The 20366-nt window shown below is 36.5% G+C and overlaps 1 protein-coding gene across 1 annotated transcript; it reads right to left on the bottom strand.

Moving 5' to 3' along the window:
* Window positions 1-1658: 1658 nt before the first annotated feature.
* LOC109033759 (NF-X1-type zinc finger protein NFXL1) lies at window positions 1659-20094 on the bottom strand. The gene is made up of 14 exons (XM_019046525.2): window positions 19880-20094; window positions 17690-17919; window positions 16011-16189; window positions 15155-15276; window positions 13718-13896; window positions 12899-13158; window positions 12380-12610; window positions 10954-11085; window positions 9434-9645; window positions 8699-8873; window positions 7965-8159; window positions 6962-7195; window positions 6003-6197; window positions 1659-5086 (listed from the first exon to the last, which is right to left on the bottom strand). Exons 2-14 carry the CDS (start codon window positions 17916-17918, stop codon window positions 4862-4864), a joined length of 2568 nt encoding a protein of 855 aa, XP_018902070.2. The 5' UTR covers window position 17919; window positions 19880-20094; the 3' UTR covers window positions 1659-4861.
* Between the last annotated feature and the right edge of the window lie 272 nt (window positions 20095-20366).

The raw sequence follows: 20366 nt of genomic DNA, 5'->3' as shown, positions 1-20366 counted from the left end.
TGGAAATCATTAAATTTGACACGGAACCACCTTAATATGTACAAAACACACATTATATTTTACTTTAATACATACTTTTTTTTTATCAATTTAAATGAGAATAATCCATGCAGAGTGTGCAAACATTTCAAAATCGTAAGTTGAAAAACGCTGACCCGCAGAGTTTAAATATTAGAGCCTAACATACAGCGGAGCAGCATGCTGCCAGCGCAAAATGCGCACTGGCGCCTTCAAACCTAACGGGGATACTTCACGCATTGCGCAATGCGTGAAGTATCCCAGTTAGGTTTGAAGGCGCTAATGCGCTAGTCGCTCTCGCTAGCCACGGCGCGGTGCTTCAAGCAACTATTTTGCAACAGAGGTGTTGCAAAATCGTACGAAATTGAAGGCGCTCCAACATATTAAGAATGACAGGCATCCTTTGAGCTTTTCTCGCAAAATAAATCAAGATTCACAGCACAAAAAGAGAGCAGTAGTCAAAAAACTTGCCAAGTCCTAGTATCTAGTTCAATAATTTTTAGCATAATTTTTGAACTTCATTAGAGAAAAAGTGACTCAATTTAGGCAGGAACATTCTTGAGTATGCCGTCAAGAAGATTTTATTTTGAATCAATAATAAAATAGTTGAAAAAAAGCAGGTTTCTGCTTGATATGTCTTTTCTTTTTATATACGCATCTTTTCTTCTTTAAACAAGCATTATTTTCTTCATTGATTCATGAGGAAATCTTTTCGGCGGTAAATTTGGGCATATTTCTGCTTGAATCAAGTCACGTTTTCCTCTAATGAAGGTAAAAAGTCATACTAAACGTTATTGAATACAGGTACTACAACTAAATAAGTTTTTCAACTACTGCTCGTTTTTTGTCGTCATCACTCGATTTAATTTGCGAGGGAACTTCGTGCTTTTAAAAGATGCCAACACTCATGATACGTTGGGGTGCCTTTAATCTCTTATACCTCTTGTTCTCTCTTAGTACTGTGCAACACCTCCGTGGTGAAATAGTAGCTCGAAGCGCTGAGGCACGCCGGCGCCGTCGAGAAGTTATCGTACACAGGAAAAATTTATGAGCCTTTAGCTGAGGCAAATCAAAAGGTTTATCCTGTTAAGGTATAACAAGTTGGGATTTTCTTGAAAGATAGTTAAGTCCTGTTGCACAAAAGAAGTGTAGAGAGTTTTAGTGAATTTTCCTCCACGGAATTAAAGCTCCCCCATTTTTACTAAAAATCTCAATTATATATTTTTCTCGATTGAAACAAACAAAAAATAAAAAAAACAAGCAAACCCTCATTCTTCCAAGACATTATACATTTTCATCCAGAAACGTTGTGAGCAATTATCGTTTTTATTTCCATGTAGACCAATTAACTTTGGGTCTCAATTGATAGGTGGCCCAAAGATCCCATGCCAAAAAAATGCGAGGATGTAAACTACTAGAAAAAACAGGTGCCCGGACAAAAAATTGTTGAGAAAATGTCCTATGACCTCGCCATCTTTTAGTTGATTTTCAAAATTTCTTCTCATTTCATCTTCTTCTGATAATCTAATTTTTTTTCCTATTTCAAAATGTGAAATTACCCTTGCAAATTTTTATCCTCCAATCTACAAAGTATCCCTAACAGAATAAAATTGCAAGAAATTTCAAGAAAAAAAAAAATCTCCAGTGCAGCAAAAATATAATTTATTTTTAAAGTATTTTGTCAAATGAGCAAACATGTTTTGTATAGAACAAAAAAGATATAATGAAAAAAGATCAAGATAAAATTATGAAAATTCAAAATCGGTCAAAGAAAATTGAGCAATGTTTCTTAAACAATCAAATTTTATGTTGGGACTAAGATAAAAAGAATCGTTTAAAATCAGAATACATGGTGAAAAAGGTCCTTTAAATGGTGAAAAAAGTATGGACGTATGAACAATTTATAACGAGTCTGACATTAACGATGGGATACTAAAAAATCTATCAAAACATAGGCTATGTTGAGGGAAACTGACTGGTGATGAAAGAGCAGCTTTCACAAGTTGCATTATAAAACAAAGATATAGAAAAATCATCCAGCAGAAAAAGTTCAAGTACAAAGGTCCTTCTGCAGGTTTTTTTGAAAAGAAAATCAAAGTGGGCAATGTCCACTGGGCATTCCTACTGGCATGAATTCTACATTGCTAAGTTTGGACAAAGTATTGTGCATTTTGTAAAGCTTTTCAGCTGTGAATGTTCGAGGTAGTGAATCGTTGAATTTAATTTTCTGCTGTCAAAAACACATCACAATTTTTTCTCTCTCCTTAGTTACCTACCTTCTATCAGTAATGTATATGTCATGGTGAGAGTATGCACTAAAAAAAATTGAGTGGAATTTCAACACGGACAATATTCAACCCAATGCATAAATTCTTCAAAATTCCATCTAGTCAATTGGAAGGAGTTCATAACATAGTTCTCGATCTAGTAAAACTTGAAGACTAGAACCTGCTACATACTCTGGATGGGCTTCATCCATTGGGCCAGTTTAAGAGAAAACTGGAAGAATTAGAATCATTGTCGATTTTTGTAAAACCGTCAATCCGTGCCAGATGACTGACTTTAATAGCACCAGTTTGATTGAACACTAGAGTTGGGCCGGGTATCCGGCGATTGTCCGGATTGCCGGATTATCCGGCCGGATACCGGATATCCGGCTCTGGCCAGATACGATTTTCGCGAGTATCCGGATCCGGCCGGATAATCGCGCTATCCGGTTTTTGGACCCGCCGAATAGTGCTTTTTTGGCCCTGAAAATTTCGATAAATTTTTGGTGATATTCTTTCTTTTTTCTTCCCTATCAATACAATTTTCTGTATTTTTTCCTGAAACTTTTGACTTTTTTTTCTTCTCCTTCAATACAGCTCTGTTTATTTTTTTTTCTTTCAACATGAATTACATGCAAAACTCCGCATTCATCGTAGTGTCGCAGCACGCTGTTTGTTTCGGTAATATCGAAACCAAGGCCAATTAAGTTTGTGATCGGTTGAAACATCCATTTCTCTCGTTCATTTAGAGATTCTCATCAACAGAAATCGACCGAATAATTTTCCGTCAAGACAGGCTTTGATTTGCTGTGACTTTGGATTGGCATGCGGCGGCGGTGCTTTCAAAAGTGTCAGATTGGCAGCGCTGTTTTCCACTTTTGTTTTGTTTACATTTCTGACTTCTGATAACACCCTCCTGCTGAACATATGAGCACAGCTGCGAAAAGCTAGAAACTGCCTTGCTATATTTGGACTGAGTTAAACAGAAAGGAACCAACCCACATTTTGGAAAAAATTGAGTTATGAGTGGTTTTGAACTTAACCACTGCTCTACTATCTATCGCCAAAAATTCAACGTTTTTGTTGGAGCAAATTTTGCAGAAATTGAACTTGAAGTTTATCTTTTACATTGCGTCTTATGCAAGAGCCAAACTTTAAACCTCTTTTTCTCGGTTTGATCCCGATGTGGCTTGGTTCCGTTCTGTTTAACTCCGTCCATTTATGACACATATTATTTGTCAACCATGATTTTTGTACTATTGCAGTTGTGACACTAGAAATAAGGAAAGAAATTCAAGGCCCGAATTTTGTTAGCTACGACTAGAGTACCTGTATAGCGAGAGTATGGACAGATCGCTTCATGGAGGGCTTAGGGCCCAAAAGTGCAGCCACCCTTCTAACCAACTTCTAACGCACAAAATTTCACTGCCAGTCTGTAGATTCCAATTCTAACGAAGATGGCTAAGAAAGTACATAAATGAGCGTTCTTCCACAAAAATGAGTAACTTTATGCAAAAACTAAGTCAAATACGTGCTTTATAAACGATGGTTCGTAACAGTTGTATTAATAAATCGCTCTGGATAATTGAAATTCATAGGTTGGCTGCATTTCTGGGCCCTAACTTTATTCGCGGAGGCATCGGTGAAGGCCTGATGGATTTTCGGAGTTTCACATCTGCCTATACTCTCGCTATACAGGTACTCTAGCTACGACCGATCGAGAGTCGAGTAAACTTAACCTCAAAAATCGCAACATTTCTCGCGCGAAAAAGCACTATCCGGATCCGGTACTATCCGGATCCGGCCGGATACTTTTTTGAATTATACGGTATCCGGATCCGGCCGGATACAAAAAACCGATATCCGGATCCGGTTCCGGTGACGCGAAAATTCCATTTCGGCCCAACTCTATTGAACACCATGTTGTAACTGAACTACATAAGTGCTGAGTATTATTTATGCTTAACTTCATTTTTTTTTTTTTTGAAAATCATTAAGAGCAATTTCTAGCCTGGCTGAATTTTCTGATACTGAGAAAGCAAAAATATTTAGAGGGCATTCAATTCTACCGAACGAAAATTGATTATTTCATAATAATTAATCTTACTTTAATGAGTTCCACTACAATTTTTATTTGTACGCATTTAAAGCGCAGGGTCCTCCTAGTATATCTGAAATAGCCAATTCCTGTGTTTTTTTATTTGTTTTCTCTATAATCATCGGACATCGAAGAAGTTTTAGTTTTTTTGGAATAAATTACTGTTGGTATTGTTGAGAGATATCAATTTTGCCAGACCTGAACGTAGGGTGTGACTTCAGCTCTCCTACCTAATCTACAAGTAGTTGATTCACTTCTTCCGCTCTCTTTGTTCTTTTGTGTGTTTCTTATCAGAAATTATAATTAATTAAATTCTGTACATCCTGGCCATTGGCGGCTCATGGCTTTGACTAAACTTCCTAACACTTACAAATGATGTACAATGTTAGATTGGTTGGCTATTGAACACTGAAATGGTAGATTATAATCAATCTTAAATGTTGATTAATTTGCCTACTCTGCTGATGACGGACTTTCACTAACTCATAAAGTAGTAAGTCAGAAGTGCGGATAAAAGTAAACCGGCAAAACCTAATATGATGAGTTTGTAACGATCCATAGAGTGAGACTCCTTTCCCTCTCTCCTTCGATGGTCATTCCTCCTTCTTGGCCCTCGTGACATTTTCTTCTGATATGCTTCAAATTCTTCCTGTTCTTTCTGTTTCTGAATTTTCTCTCGTTCAGCCTCTTCCGATTTTTTTCGCTGGAAATTAGAGCAGATAGTATTGAAAATATTATTGATCATCAAAGAAAGCAGGAGTTCAGATATGCACTGAATCACACAAGATAAATTGAAAAATAATTATTTTAGATCTTCTCTAGCTAGACTAAATTTTTGGAGGAGAAAAGAGCCAAAGCTACCTGAAATAACTTAAAAATGTAGAGGAATTATATGCGATATTTTCTTCCACAGTAGCGGTACAAGAATAATGTGATGGAATAATATGGCGTAATTTAGGGACGGCTCTTTTTCTACCAGTAATAATAAAGTTTGCTGCTTCATTAACTTAATGTTTGAAATTACTTCTAAGTAAGAGCAATTTTGCATTCCATGAACTTTCTTGACTTGTTTGTTTTTATTGAAATGAGCACACAGCGTGACGCTTAAGGTTGTTTTTGTACAAAGGATCCTTTGAATTGTGTAGCAGAAGGTGCCTTTGGACCTGATTTATTAGCTGCAACTCGTCATCCTGAATGAATTAGTTGGTTTCTATTCTCTTTTAATAAACAATGAACCAATCCTACACCATCAATTCAAAATAATGACTTAAAGCCAACGCAGCTGTTAGGCACTACACTACCCCTTGATTGCCTTGAACAAGGTATTGAGATTTGGTTGCCGATTGCCTAGCGTCAATCACCAGACGCAAGGACGCTGAAAGCGCAACGTGCCTGTTTGAGATGTTGCAAAAAGATCTTGAAAATCAGGAGCTTGCGCATAGGTTGTTCCAAATCCGTCAAAGCTAATGGCAGTAACGCTACACTTTGTGTAACTGAGATCCATCCGAAGGGACTTTGAAACAGTTGAAGGAGCCAAATAAACAAACTTACATGTGAATAAGTTTGGATTTCAAAAACTTAAAAATTATGAAATTTCATCATCATATTGAATATTTTACCTGGATCTCAGCTTCTTTCTGTTTTTTGCACACATCATCGCATTCAACTATTTTGCCAGCTCGAACCTGATCGCAGGACACACTAACTTTGATCCTGTTGCAAGAACAAGAAATTTTAGTTTTCTTCCGGCAAGGGTCTGCATTTGGACACTCGCCCGGGTGGCACAATTTTGTGCATGGATGTCCGCAAAGTAACTGGAAAAGGAAATTATCTGATCAGAGTGAAGTTGGTTTTAATAACACATGACAATCCTACAATGAAACATCCACCTATGTACATTAAAACATAAAATAGGAGTGGAGATTTAGAAATACCACAACCAAGATATGCATCTTTGCAGCTTCACTACTAATATGCAACCACTTGGCAGCTTACTATTGCTTGATCTGATGTACCATTAGAGAAAATGTGGTTAGTCTATTGAAAAAAAAAATTAGCTGAAGATAATTGTAAAAAGTGATAAAATTGCATAAATAATGCATGCAAAACTCAAGTATGAGGGAACATCTGCAAGGCAAAATTGCAGGAGCAATGATAGAATAGCGTTCTGCAGGGTAATTATTAATTTGTTTAGTCTACGGACCTTGAAAGAAGCAAGCTGATATCCAACGAGAGAAATATATCGCATCTACCAAAATGAATAGTTGAGTCAAGTAAATAATCAGGGTGCAGGCGATATGCTGGATTCGGACTGTCAACATTTATCATTGCTCGATGAGTGTGACTCATTATCAAATACACTGAAAATTTTTAGACAATTTCTGAACATTTGCCTGAAATTTTTTGCAGTAAAATTTCATTACAGAGGATACATCGACAGAGAATTTCAACCTCTGAAATTCCTTCGGAGAAAGAAACATGTACTCCTCTGCTGCAGTTATTTTTCTGCGATCCACCTAAAGTGACAGCTTTGAGAGCAAGTTTATGTGCTAAATCTAGCCCTGAAATGAGATTTTACCGTTTTAGGGCATGGTCCTCCACAAGACTGCAATTTAATTTTCTGCTCAGCATCACTTGAGCACCAATCAACACAATTTATGTACTTCTGCATTACATTGCAGTGACATCGCTTCTTCAATAGCATTGTGCAAGGTTTGCATTTCCCTGGATGACAAGTCATGAGACACGGGTGTGTACAACCTTCCAGGGTTGGTTTCTCGCACTGGCGATCACAGCTTTCACATTTCTCCATCTAAATAAAAAGAAATAAAGGTAGGTAGGATTCAGTTCCAAATATATTCATATGGAATCATTGCAGAACTATGTAACATCCTAGTGAGGAGTACGAGGAAAATTGTTTGAGAAATTCAAATAATTGGGGCTATTGTGAACTGTGACTGAAACTTGATATGCACATCAGTTCAGTTTAAAGTGCATTTTCATCTTACAAATGAACTGTTTGGTTCGAAGCACTCCGTCTCATTTTCAAGAGTGAAACCCTTTTTGGCCAACTCTGTGACGCCTATGATTTGCAGTTCCTCACTTTGTCACCTTCCGGTCAAAGTATCACAAGCGCCATGCGACGTTTTAAAATTTTCACTGTCATTTTATTTTTTTACAGAGAAATTGTCCAACAAAGCTGGTCGAAAATTTCACTGAATTTTCTTTGGACTGCCGATAAAATTCAGTGAAATTTTCAAATAGATTCAACCAACAATTTCTATGTAAAAAAATAAAATCGCGGCGGAAATTTTGAAACGTCGCATGGCGCTTGTGATACTTTGACCGGAAGGTGACGACTTCATCAGGCGTGCAATAGCTTCATTCACATTGAAAGTGGAAAGAAATTTGGCACCAGGTCTTGTATGCTACTTCTTTCTTTCGAAAAGAATTAAACGTGAAAATATGATTCCGTGACCAGTGAAACTTACCAGCTTTAAAAAATTTGAAGAGCTCAAAAAAATCTAAAGGGAGAGAAATCTTGTAGGTAAATGTGAATTAACAAGAGCTTTGTAACTTACTTTCCTATCGTGGCAAAGCTTATTACAAAAATGATTAGTACATTCGAGAGGTGCTCCACACGCATTGCCGCAGGCGGTAGGTTTAGCTTCTTTACACGGAACAGTCATTTGCTCATGGCCCCCTAAACATGATATAATCACAGGCTCTTTGCACTCAGGGCATGGTAATTTTTTCTGAGCTTTATTTACAACTCCCTACAAAACATAACAAAATAATTACAGACAAGATTAAAGTCTTGATGGGGAAAATAAGGAAAATACTGTGGATTAGTGTAAAAAACAGTAAGGAAAAAAATCATGCAACAAAAAGTTTCAGTTCATTTAAAGTTTACTGTTAATTGACTGCAGATACTGAGCACATAAATTGCGGTTAAATAAATTTTATTAAAATCTTCACATAATATTAAACTCATATAAAATAAAATTTTTCTTGTCTATGATACGTGATACATGTAAATCAGATAAAGCAGGTGTCAAAGATATCAATTTATCTGCAGGTCTGTGCATTTTTCATCAGTAGAAACTTCTCAAGTTGAAGTTTGCAACTCAAAAATTCATTTTCTTTTGCACTTTGAAAAATTTTCATGTTAGGCTGACAAGAATATGTGAATGAATAGTTAAGGAAATATTCAAAGGATCTCCGCAAAAAAGTTTAACATAAGCTAGAATAATAATTAAAATCTGTGACTGATGAGGTAGATTCGCTTTAAATCTACATGATTAAAATGTAGTACCTTCAAAGTAGAGTTTTTGGGAGTGACATCTACAACAACTGCAGAATGACATCTAGCCTGACAGTGATGTCCACATTTTAATCTGAGATTACATTTTTGCTCACAAGGTGGGCAAAACCCAAAATGACATTTGTGCCTTTCCTCCCTGTGAGGATGGTGACACGCAGATGGCAACCTGATAAAAATAAAAACAAAATGTGACAAAGCAAACTTGGTGATAGCCTGAAAACACATGACAAAGAAGAACAAACAAAGAATTAAGTAAATTATAAGCTGTGTAATAAGCAAGCAAAAACATTATAGAGTCCTGACAGCCCAACCAATTGCAATAAAAACGGTGCTGTGGCATGTTGTGGCATCAAAAAAGTGGGTCTTCCAAAAAATCCGCGATTCACCAGACGAAGCACACAGCAGAAATAGTGTGCTTTAGGAGCCAATTTTGCCCTTTTGAAAAGGCAATTTGAGATCACACTATGGTTGTGGAAACTAACTTTCTGTCTCGTTAATAATGGAACTCTGGTGATAACCACATTTGCAAATAAATTTCACGGAATTTCCAAAGTTGGAATAGCACCATTTGGATCTGATTGAATACAGGATAAAACGTTTATTTAGCCGGACACAGAAACCTCCAAATCTCATATCTGATCCGGTATTAGACCAGGCCACCCAGCATTCCAAATGAGCTGGACAATCTGGCCCAACTCTAGTAAAAAGAAAAATAAATAATCTTACTTGCAAAGCTTGTTGCACGTTGGCGGCTTGATTCTTTTTTTGGTCCCGCAAGGAACTTCGATTTTAGTACCACCACACTTACAAGTGATTGGCACTTTGAGCATGCATGGAAAACATGGTCCTTGATGACACATACTACCACACTTGTGATTGTGACAGCTTAAGGTTTTATCACACTTTTTTTCGCACGGCGGACAATTTCCATCACAGCACTACAATAAAAATAACAAGACAATTATTCAACGCATCAAATTGAGACATAAGAGATTATAGAAAATCACTGCATCAGTTCTTCTCAAAATTGACATTCTTCATAGAGGACAGGAAAATAAGATTAAAATAACAAATGAGGGAATAAAAATAATACACGGTGCATGTATGTATCATTAATGGAAAATGCATCACATTTCATAGTAACTTTTATCACTTTCCAATTGGACAATGATGTCTTGACTAACTGGCATACCAAATATTCAGTGCAACAACAAAGCTGCAACAATTATTGTTCACAAGAATTGTGGCAGTGATTGCAATGAAGCTTGGATAGTGGTAGATAACAAGATTTTAACCCTCTATGGCATGAATTGATTTTGGATTTTGGATTCTGGGGGATGCAAATCTATGCTGTAGCTTTTGTAAAAACATTAAATTCCAATTGTTTTTTCCAAAATTTCAAATTTTTGGTATTCATGTTTTCAAAAACAAAAACACTGATACAAATTTGCAACATCATGCCACAGAGGAATGATTCTATTTTTAAGAAACCAAAAAATGCATAGTAACAAAAGAATTACACCATACCATAGTGGGTTAAAAAGCTGCTACGTCGTTGCATTCCTGAAGTATTAACAATGTCAGGGTGACGACTGAACTCCAAAATTAAAATTTTCTGACTTCCCTTGATTTGTAAAAAAAAATCCCTTGGTCATTTTTGGAAAGTTGAACATCTCAAAGTAAAAAACATTCCCTGACCTTCCACAAAATTCCCTGACTTTTCCTTGAATTTCCAGGTATTTCCTGACTGTTGCCACACTAAACATGTATTTAGCCATGATTAGCATGTCTTTTCATATGATTATGCATGTCTGTAACGTCTCACCTAACCAGTGTCAAGTAGCCATTGACCCAACCAGCATCTATAAGGGGGATGATTTTTGTTTTTTGTTGCATCAAGAGGCAAACAGCAACAAAGCAACAGAAAATTACATCTTTTTCCCTTGAATAGGGTGAGCATCACCACTTTTCTCTCATAAATGTCATGTTGTTTTATGCCATTTCGATTATCCAAGGTTTCTTTACCTGACACAAAGCTTTGCCTCTAATCACCAAATAATCAAGATTTTACTTACTTAGTTCATATAACAGGCTCTTTTTATACCAATGTCAGGAATTTTTTCCCTGATGTTGTTCTCCTTTAAGTTATCAGTCCTTATGGAAAATTCACGAATCACTTGTAGAGCTTCTGTTTAAAAAGATGAAGGAATACAATTTTAAATTTGTGGAAATTTGAGGGTACTCACTTTCCGATTACAAGGGTGATTCAGGCAATCCTTTGTTTTCTTGCACTTTGTCTCACACAAAAAAGGCTTGGCACAAGGAACTTCCTTTGAATTTCTGCCACAACGACATGCCTTTACAATCCTTTCTAGACACTGAAAAAGGTAACAGAAATGCAAATTAGAAAAAAGAAAGAAAAAATTTTCTGATTGAGATCACAAAGTGATAATGTAAGCGACACTGATGCATAAAACATCAAAGAAAATGACTGCATTGAAATGAAAGATGCAAGTTCATGATAAAAATTACAGCTTTTATGCATTAGTCAGAGGAAAATTGAATAGTCTGTAATTCTAGGATATTCCTTTCTTCTTGATGGAAAACGTGAATGCTTTCAAAATGATTTTGAAAAAAAGACAATTTTTCATTAGGAATATTTCAAGAAAACTCTTGCATATGTTACGGGTAAGTAATGTAATATAGCCGGGTAATGTCGGCATTGACCAGTCCTCCTGGGTGATGTCGGAAGTTGGTGACATTACCTGGATAATGTCTATATGACCCAAGGAGAAACTGGGTATTGTCGACATTATCGAGACCGCTCTGGGTAATGTCTAAAAGTAGATTAAAAATAGATATTTTTAGTGATTTGTGAGTGAAATAAGGGGCTTTAGGTTTTTATAATCAAATTGAAAAGACGTGAATACTGTGGAGTTATTTATTTTCAATTTGAACAAGCTTTGTGAAGAGGTGTGGAAAAATTTAAATTAATTTTAAAAATTTATTTTAAAATTTTAAAATACGAAAATTAATTTTAAATAATGGAGATTTAAGATGAACGTTTGTATTCGATCTGAGTTTTTTCAGCATTCCTCGTTTTTGCACTTTTCACCTGCTCCACTAGTTCACGATAACGCTCTGCACTGAAGAAACCGGAAATATTGTCTCGTTTAGTCTATATTAATTTGGAAAACTCTTCATAAAACGCCTCTTTATTCACACCAACCTCTGACATTTTACCGATATCAGAATGCATGGGGGAAGTAAAAGTAAAATTCGTTAAAAAAACGCACAAAAACACGCACTCAGTTTCTTAGAAGTAATGAGGCGACACTGTTAACTCTTGCCCTCCACGAATTCAACTGGCAAAACATCTAATTGTAAATAAACATGAGGACGCTTGTTATCAGCAATTGGCCCTCTTCTCACGCATTCTCACCTAACTCATCAGCTTTTTTCTCCGCCGCGCCACATCAACGCATTGCCAAAAATACGTAACAATATTGAGATATCACCCGGAGCATGACAAAAAGGGAAGTTTCGACATTACCCAAGAGCCGTTGGGTACTGTCATTTTTTTGACATTACCCACCGTTTCCTTGGGTTATGGTCAACATTATCCGGCGAGCGCATATACTGTTACTTAAAAAAATACAAAAAATCACTTACCAACCCACATTTACCATTATGACATCTTTGGATACACCTATGAGATCCACATTCAAGCAGTTTATCGCAGGTATCCCCGCAGTTAGGTACAGGTACATTACAAGGCAGATCATAGGTGGTTTTACCACAGGAACATGTCCGTACACCATTTATTGGGCACGGTTTGCACGGGCCACTGTGACAAACTGTTTCACACACATGGTTGCCGCAGTCTAAAGGCTTCCCACAGACCTGCAAGAGTAAGATGATGATTCAACTTAGGGCTGATTATAAAGAGGAAGAATGAATGTATTTGAGGATTGAAAAATGTCAAAATCATTCTAAATCAAAATAATTAGCAATTTGGTGTTTTGAAAACACGATTTACATTAGTAAATCTTTGATATTATTTTATATTTTACAATTTAGTAAATTCTCCCATTGCCTTCATGTGACAAACAATGAGAAACTCACAACAGTCAAAATAAGTCAAGAGATAAAGCAACTTGAAAATTGAAAAAAATTGCAGGCATGACTTACTTTAGTGCATTGCCACTGAGGAGAGGCACATGGTCTTGTTTGTGTTGAGGAGCCACAAAAACACTTTTGGCTGGACTGTTTCGGACAAGCTGCGCAATCACCCTTATGACAAACCTGGGTGCAGTTGTGTTTTTTGCACAAAAGCGGCCTTTTACATATTGTCCCACAGGACCACTCTTGTGCTCCACATCTCTGCTGTTTTGAACTGTTTTTACAATAACACTTAGACGTTACCGTTTTTGGACACGGTGGACATGGTCCTAGAATAGGGAAAATAAAACGTAAAAAGTATCATGAGTAAATTTACCTGATCAAAATAACTTTGACATATTATCTGATTAGTTTCTTTATAAAATTTGGTCCAATGCATATACAAGCCCTCCTTACAAGAGAATTGAAAGATAAGAATTTTCTTCAGATTTCCTAATTTGCTGAGTTTTGATTTACAGTAAACCAAATAATTTGTTATTTATTTCTTTAAACAAGAGAAAAAAGACACTAAAAATGTGACCTGAATACTGTGAGTAATAAGATAGATATTAGAATAGTGCTGGTTCCGCACGATTCTGCAGGAAAATTGGAGAAAAAAGAGGATACATTTTTTGGCGTTGATTTTCCCTTAAAATAAGGTAAACCTGGTCATTTTTGACCATTCTGTTTCTTTGTAGGTTTAGTTTTAATTATATTTTACACTGTTAAAATTCATCGCATGCAGGATTTTCAAAAATGATATTGTTATGTTCATAAGGGTTTGTGGTTCTTTACTTTTTATGTAAAAAGATAAGCTGTTGATAAAAAAGTTAAAGAATGATAACATACCAGGATGACAAAGGAGAAGACAATAGTGACCGCAAAATGGCTGTAGCGGTTTTTCACAGGTTTCACCGCAACTGTGTGGGATAAGCCATGGGTGAACTTGGGGGTTTTCTGTTTTTCCACAAAAACAAAAATAACGCTCAGGTGCTTCACTCGGCTCATATTCACTCCGACAGTTTGGACTGGAAAGAATGTTTAGATTTAACATAATGATTGTAAAGTCACTACAGAAAAGAAAAATTCACAGAGATAACACAGATCAAAATGACAGCATAGAACTTGAATAAATTAAGTGGTGAACTGTGATGGAAGCTCACATCTCAATTTCTAATAACTACTTTGAGAAATTTCTCTTATTATGTCAAAATCCTTGCGAATGATAGACTTGCTTCACAATACAGCATCACAGTAAATTCCCTCAATTGTGTTCCTGTTTCCCGCAAAAGAGAGCCTTGCATTCTGTCAACAATGGACAAACTTGTGGTAAAATAAAATCAAGGCATGCTACAACGACGTGGTTTCAAAAAAAAGAAAAAAAAAGAAGAGAAAATACATTATTAATGTAGAGATTTTGACGAGACCAACAATAATAGTCTTCATAGGGCGGTTTTTTTTTTTTTTATAATGCCTGTTGCGCAGGCAAACTCAACATTAGGCATCATTAATGCAGATAAGGGCTGTGAAAAAATTGGTGATCACTTAAATATGCGCAACTGCCAGCGCTATCTATCAGTGGAGATTGAAACGAAACAGTTCAACTCGGTGGGGGCATGGCCGTGCTCTGAACATCCGCGCTCCACCAGTCATTAATTCAACTTACTGTTGGCTATCAGACGGCCACTGAGCCTTGCGAGAATATAGAATGTAGAACAGTTCAATGTAAAGGAGCACAGTCCAACTTCGTGGTGCACGACAGCAGGGTTAGAGTACCTTTATAGACAGAGTATGGCCATTCGTACCTTTTTACTACACGAAAAATGTTCCGCTTTTTGATTGGTCAACGAGTTTTTAGGCTTCATGATGCTCTTACAGCCATAAATAAACAAACAAGATGGCGGCTCACCGTTACATCGATAAGAAGCTAAATTTGACAAAAATTTCAATTATACGGCAGTAACAATTTAAACAAGCATATCTACGAATAACACACGAAAACATTGTTAAATCGCCTTTCACCTTTATCACAGGAGGATGTAAGATGTGCATAACCTCAATCTTGCTTGCTGATAATGGCCATCTTGTTTGTTTATTTACGGCCGTAAGAACATCTTGTCAGCCTATTTTCACGCGACCAATGAAAACCCGGAACAGAAGTGGCCATACTCTGTCTATAAAGGTACTCTAAGCAGGGTTCCTGCCAGTTGCCATAGCTCCTTGCCGGTCAGCCCGGCCTGACTTATTTACTGCAGATAAAAGATGATAGAAAATGAAAATACTTACCAATTCCAATTAACATTATGTTTCCCAGGCTCCTTGATCCTTTTGAGGGAGACACTGTCACGCACCCAAAGCCTCATACATTGTAGGTGAAAAATGCAAAAACACTTTTGGCAAGTCCATATCTAAAAGAAGTAATTTTTATCACTATATTTTTGGATATCAAATCATGTGTTTATAATAAATCCATTTCTTGAAAGTAACCACGAAAAATTAATTTAAATTCTAGATTATACCTACATAAAAACTTATTTTTTCTCCCAAAGGTTTCAATGCAAATCACTGAAAAAATTAGGAAATATTGCTACAAAATTGTAAAGTAAAGAATACGCAAAAAATGATTTAATTAAAAATGCGGGTGATTCCACTGATTTTTCATGGGAAGTTTAATCAAAAACAAGAGACAAAACCAAAAAAGGATTGAACCAATTTTAATATGAATAAATTTATGTAACCTTAGTGGTTTTAAATAAAAAAAAATCTAAGGATGAATTAAAAGATAAAGAAAGAGCTGAGGAATGGTTTCAATGGTGGTTACGCATGGTTTTAAAACATTTCAGAAAGACAACCAGTTCAAAAACACTCAGTTTCCTCTTAGTTTTCAACATTTGATCAATGATAATTTTCTGAACACTTTTCTGCTTTCTTCTCTCGATACTTAAGAATCAAGATACGATAATCATCAAACTCTTGATAAATGATTTTACTTCCTTAATTATCTATTGAAACATCTCTGTAAGAAAAAGATGCATGAATTTTACAGGGTCCACCTTAACAGGTTTTTAGAGAAAATGAAGATCACTAAAAGAAGAAAGAACTAAGAAAACATCTTTAACAGAAGCAACTTGAGGAAACATACTTGTTCTGGTCGTTTGACGCTGCTTATACAGATAAGGCACGTAATAGCTCCTGATTGAAGTTGACTTTCTATGTCATGCTCAGTTCTCCCGATATGACTAACAGAGCCTCCTAAGTTGGCGTATGCTTTCAGGACTGATGAGAGTACTGATGATTTGTCGGAGTTATCCTGATTAGTATCTGTAAAAGAAAAGAACCGAATATAACACCCAAATCCCCAATGCAATAAACCCTTTTCTCCACAATGGGGTGCGGTTGAGACAGAAATGATAGTTAAAAGGTAGGCAATCGTTGAGGGTGGCTTTATCATTTGACAGATGATTGGACAGCAGTTCGTCACATCGTCACCTTCCAGGCAAAGTATCACAAGCGCCATGCGACGTTTAAAAATTTCCGCCGCCATTGCATTTTTTTACAGAGAAATTGTTCAACGAAGCTGTCCGAAGAATTTCACTGAATTTCCTTTGAGCTGCCGATAAAATTTAGTGAAATTTCCAAACAGATTCAACCAACAATTTCTCAGTAAAAAAATATAATGGCGGCGGAAATTTTTAAACGTCGCATGGCGCTTGTGATACTTTGCCTGGAAGGTGACGACATATGTCCCTGATTGGGAAGCACAAACGAGAGAGACGTAAGATTTTGAATTTAATGAAAATAGCCATGAAAAATTAAAAGGATCATTACATAAAGATTTTGGTCAAAGTAATAATGCTTCTGGATTTCTAAAAACGATCAATTATAACTAAAAAAAATTGGTCAGTAATGTGCATTTTGCAATCGCACACCAGACAGCCAAAATTTCAAACAGGTTCAAGAAATTTTGCCTTGAGGGAGGGAGAGGTTGTGGTTAGCTCCAGGTCTCACAACTTTAGGATAAAATGCAGTCACAGTTTCCACTTGTTGTAATGATAGGGTGATTGGCCAAGACTGTTGTTCATTGATATTTTTTAATTCAAAATCATAATGCTGTAACAATTTTTTAACTGCTTATAAACTCTACTTAGTTTCAGAGGTGAGGATTCTTCTATAGCCTAAACTGCTACCAACGATCCATGTCCAAGCCTTCACTGCTTTCTCCATTGCCACTTCAGAAAACTTAGCCTCTTCCACAAATGCAAGTTTGCGAGAGGTCTTGCTTGAAAATATTGCTCTCAATAAAGATCTTGTTCAATGGTCAAAATGAAAGAATATGTGTCTCGAAATAACACATTTGAATAATGATGAATTTAATATTTAATGAAATGAATGAATATTTTCCAATAAAATAAACAAGATATTGATTTCTTTCATGCCCACCTACTAAATGCTGACTTTTTCGTCTAGAAGAAAAGTAAATTACAAGGGAAAAATATTTGATGAAATAACAATGTAATAATCACTTGCAAAACTTTCTGTCTACCTTTATTAAACTTTTGCAGCCTGCTCTAGCCACCAAAAATTTGCATATTGTGGAAGTGGTTTGGGCAATTTTTTCCAACCAATATCTCTCACATACTGCTGACAGTCATTACTTTCTGTGCATTCACTTTACAAAAATTGACTGGTTATGATTTATTCAATCAAGGAGGCAACAGAGTCTTGACTGATGCAAACTGCCTTGAAAGAAAAAGAAAGGCTGAATTCAGTAGATGATTTAGCTGCGTTATTTCTCCGTGAAAGTTGGAAGAAAGACCTTACCAAGTTCATCTTCGTCTGAAGATGTTTCGTAATTGTTTTCAAGGGCTCGCTTCACATTTTCTTCATTTTTCTTCTTGGCTTCTTGGAAATTACGTTCAGCTTGGGACATCTGAGGCACAGGAGGATTTCTTCCAGCCCAAACATTTCCTCGTCCTCTTGCAGATGGAGCTTTACTGATGGGATTTCCTCCAGCCCAAACATTTCCTCGTCCTCTTGCAGGCGGAGCCATACTGATAGAGGAATCAAAGTCAGTGAATTAGATAACTAATTAATAGAGAGACATGATACTCGTGTAATCTAATAGACTACTGCACAAGGTAAAAATTACAACGCAAGCTACTTACCCTCATCTACGTGAAAAATGTTGAAAAAGTTCAAAATCAAATGATATTCAATAATTACTGTCTTGATAAGCTTTAAATAGAATGCATCAGTCAGATTAATTTAGATTTCATCATCAGATAATTACAGATAATAAAAACCTCAGCATAAGAATTATAAGGGTAATTTGCATAGGACAAAAATCAGACCAATTTGAAAAAAAGGAGGCAGCATACATGTGTTTGATAAGGAACAAGAAGTGGTGTCACAGGAGTTGGTGGTACTTTGTTCACAGCTTGCCCTCTTGACCCCAATGGGTCAGTTGCGTTAGTCACAAAATCGTGTTTTGATGCTTGATTCTTGTAGAGTAGCTGAAAATAATACGATCCGTCCAAACCGCAACTTCCTACTAATACTACTCCTTCAATACTAATAGAGATATCGCCCTTTAAAAAGTCAGGTTTTGACGTCATCCACCGCGGCAGTGACACCCTCGGTTTCTTCCTCTTTTGTTCAATCAGTGATGCAGAGGGTGCAACGCAAAACTTTGGCGACGTTAAACGTAAACAAACTGAGGTGAACTGACTGACCGCTATCTCTTCGTGGCCGATGCGTTATCTCTTGATAAGAAGATCTTGAAGAAAGATCTTGAAGATAAGAAGAAAATGCGAAGCCGTCTGTTTCACGAGTTTTTCACTTTTAACGTCATTGAAGTTTTGCATTGCACCCTCTGCATCACTGATCAGAACAAAAGAGGAAGAAACCAAGGGTGTCACTGCCGCGGTGGATGACGTTAAAAACCTAACTTTTTAAAGGGCGATATCTCCGTTATTATTGAACGTAGAAAGTTGCGGTTTGAGTAGGTCTTATTATTTTTTGCTAATCTTCAAGAATCAAGCACCAAAACGCGATTTTGTGACCAGCGTAACTGACCCATTCATGCAAGTCAACTTTTCAGTTGACAGAAGCGGATGGACAGGTAGATGGATAGTTGAGGGCAACGAAGTTTGATTCAATTGCCTTTGCCATGTAATATCGTCGAATAGAATTCATATTCTGACAGCTTCTGGCTGCCTAAGATACAGCTTCAACTGATGCCAATCAGAGGATTTTGTTTCAAACTTCCTTTCGACTTTCCACCCAATTGAGTGAAAGGTAGAACATGACGTCAAAATTCAAGTTGCTATCTGACGTTTCAGCCGATGGTTGTGTTCTCGTGTCAATATCACACTAACCAACTTTAAATTCAACAAAACTGGAAGAAAAGTCAAAACAAAAGCGGAACCAGTGAATTGGGCTTTGTTGTTTTATTCAAATCCATCTCCATTCCGATGCAAAACAGATTAAATCCAAATCTCCTTTAATTTACTAATTAAAAAATCAGTGTAACCATAAGTGGTACCTACAAAATACGTCCACTTTCATGATGAAAAGCACACATTCCACTAACTTATCAAAAAATATACTTAGTGTAATTGCCTTATGGAAAAAGTTCAATGTGTCCGCTTGAGATTCACATCACCTTTGGCGCATTTGAGGGACCAACAAGAGAGCTTTTGAGGTACACCTGACCACAATCCACCGATACAGGGCTTTGAAAAAAATCTAATGACTTGTCAAAAGTAAACTCGGTGCCTGGCATATGATGGTGCCTTGATCCATGAATTCGTGCTTGAGCGGACTTGCTAACGGGTGTTCCGAGGCAACTAATGGTATCTACAGCAAAACTTTAGAACACGTTGATAGATGCTTGCTCAGCTCTTTGCGAAATACTCAGGTTCATCCTCAGCAAATGAACTAAGTGAAGGCTAGTCAAAACCATGAATAAAACAAGGAAATTGCGAAAAAATATCTATGACATGTCTTTACCTTAGGCTTCAATCATAAACAAAAACACACCTTAAGTTACGATAAAATTGACTCTAACACACACGCGGCAATCATGATCGATCTACGGTTTTGTTCCAAAACTAAACTTAACAATATTGCATGTATAAATGCAAAATAATTACCACAGTCGGTAGAATTAAACATTTGCAATGCTTAGCATGATAGCTGCTGATAACAATATTGCCATGTATTTAGGTTGATATCAGTGTTGCCGCTGGTGTACAGAATTTTGTATTATTCTATCAAAGTCCGCATGTAAATACATTTTTTCTTCTTGCATGTGGCAACGTTTTTTGATACAGTGTGCCACATACTATCAATCCAAGAATTCTTTCTGCTATTTGATTAACCTTACGTCTCCGAAGATTTTGGAGCTTTTTTTAGATTTTTAATGAGATTTCTTGTCAGGACTTATTTTTGGAATCCGCTAAAGTTTCTAAAATCAGTTCTGTAAATATTTTCGTTG

The sequence above is a fragment of the Bemisia tabaci genome, chromosome 2 (assembly GCF_918797505.1).
Source record: "Bemisia tabaci chromosome 2, PGI_BMITA_v3".
Taxonomy (NCBI): Eukaryota; Metazoa; Arthropoda; class Insecta; order Hemiptera; family Aleyrodidae; genus Bemisia; species Bemisia tabaci.
The sequence above is the reverse complement of the archived record's forward strand: the minus strand, read 5'-3'. Positions and strand labels throughout refer to the sequence as shown.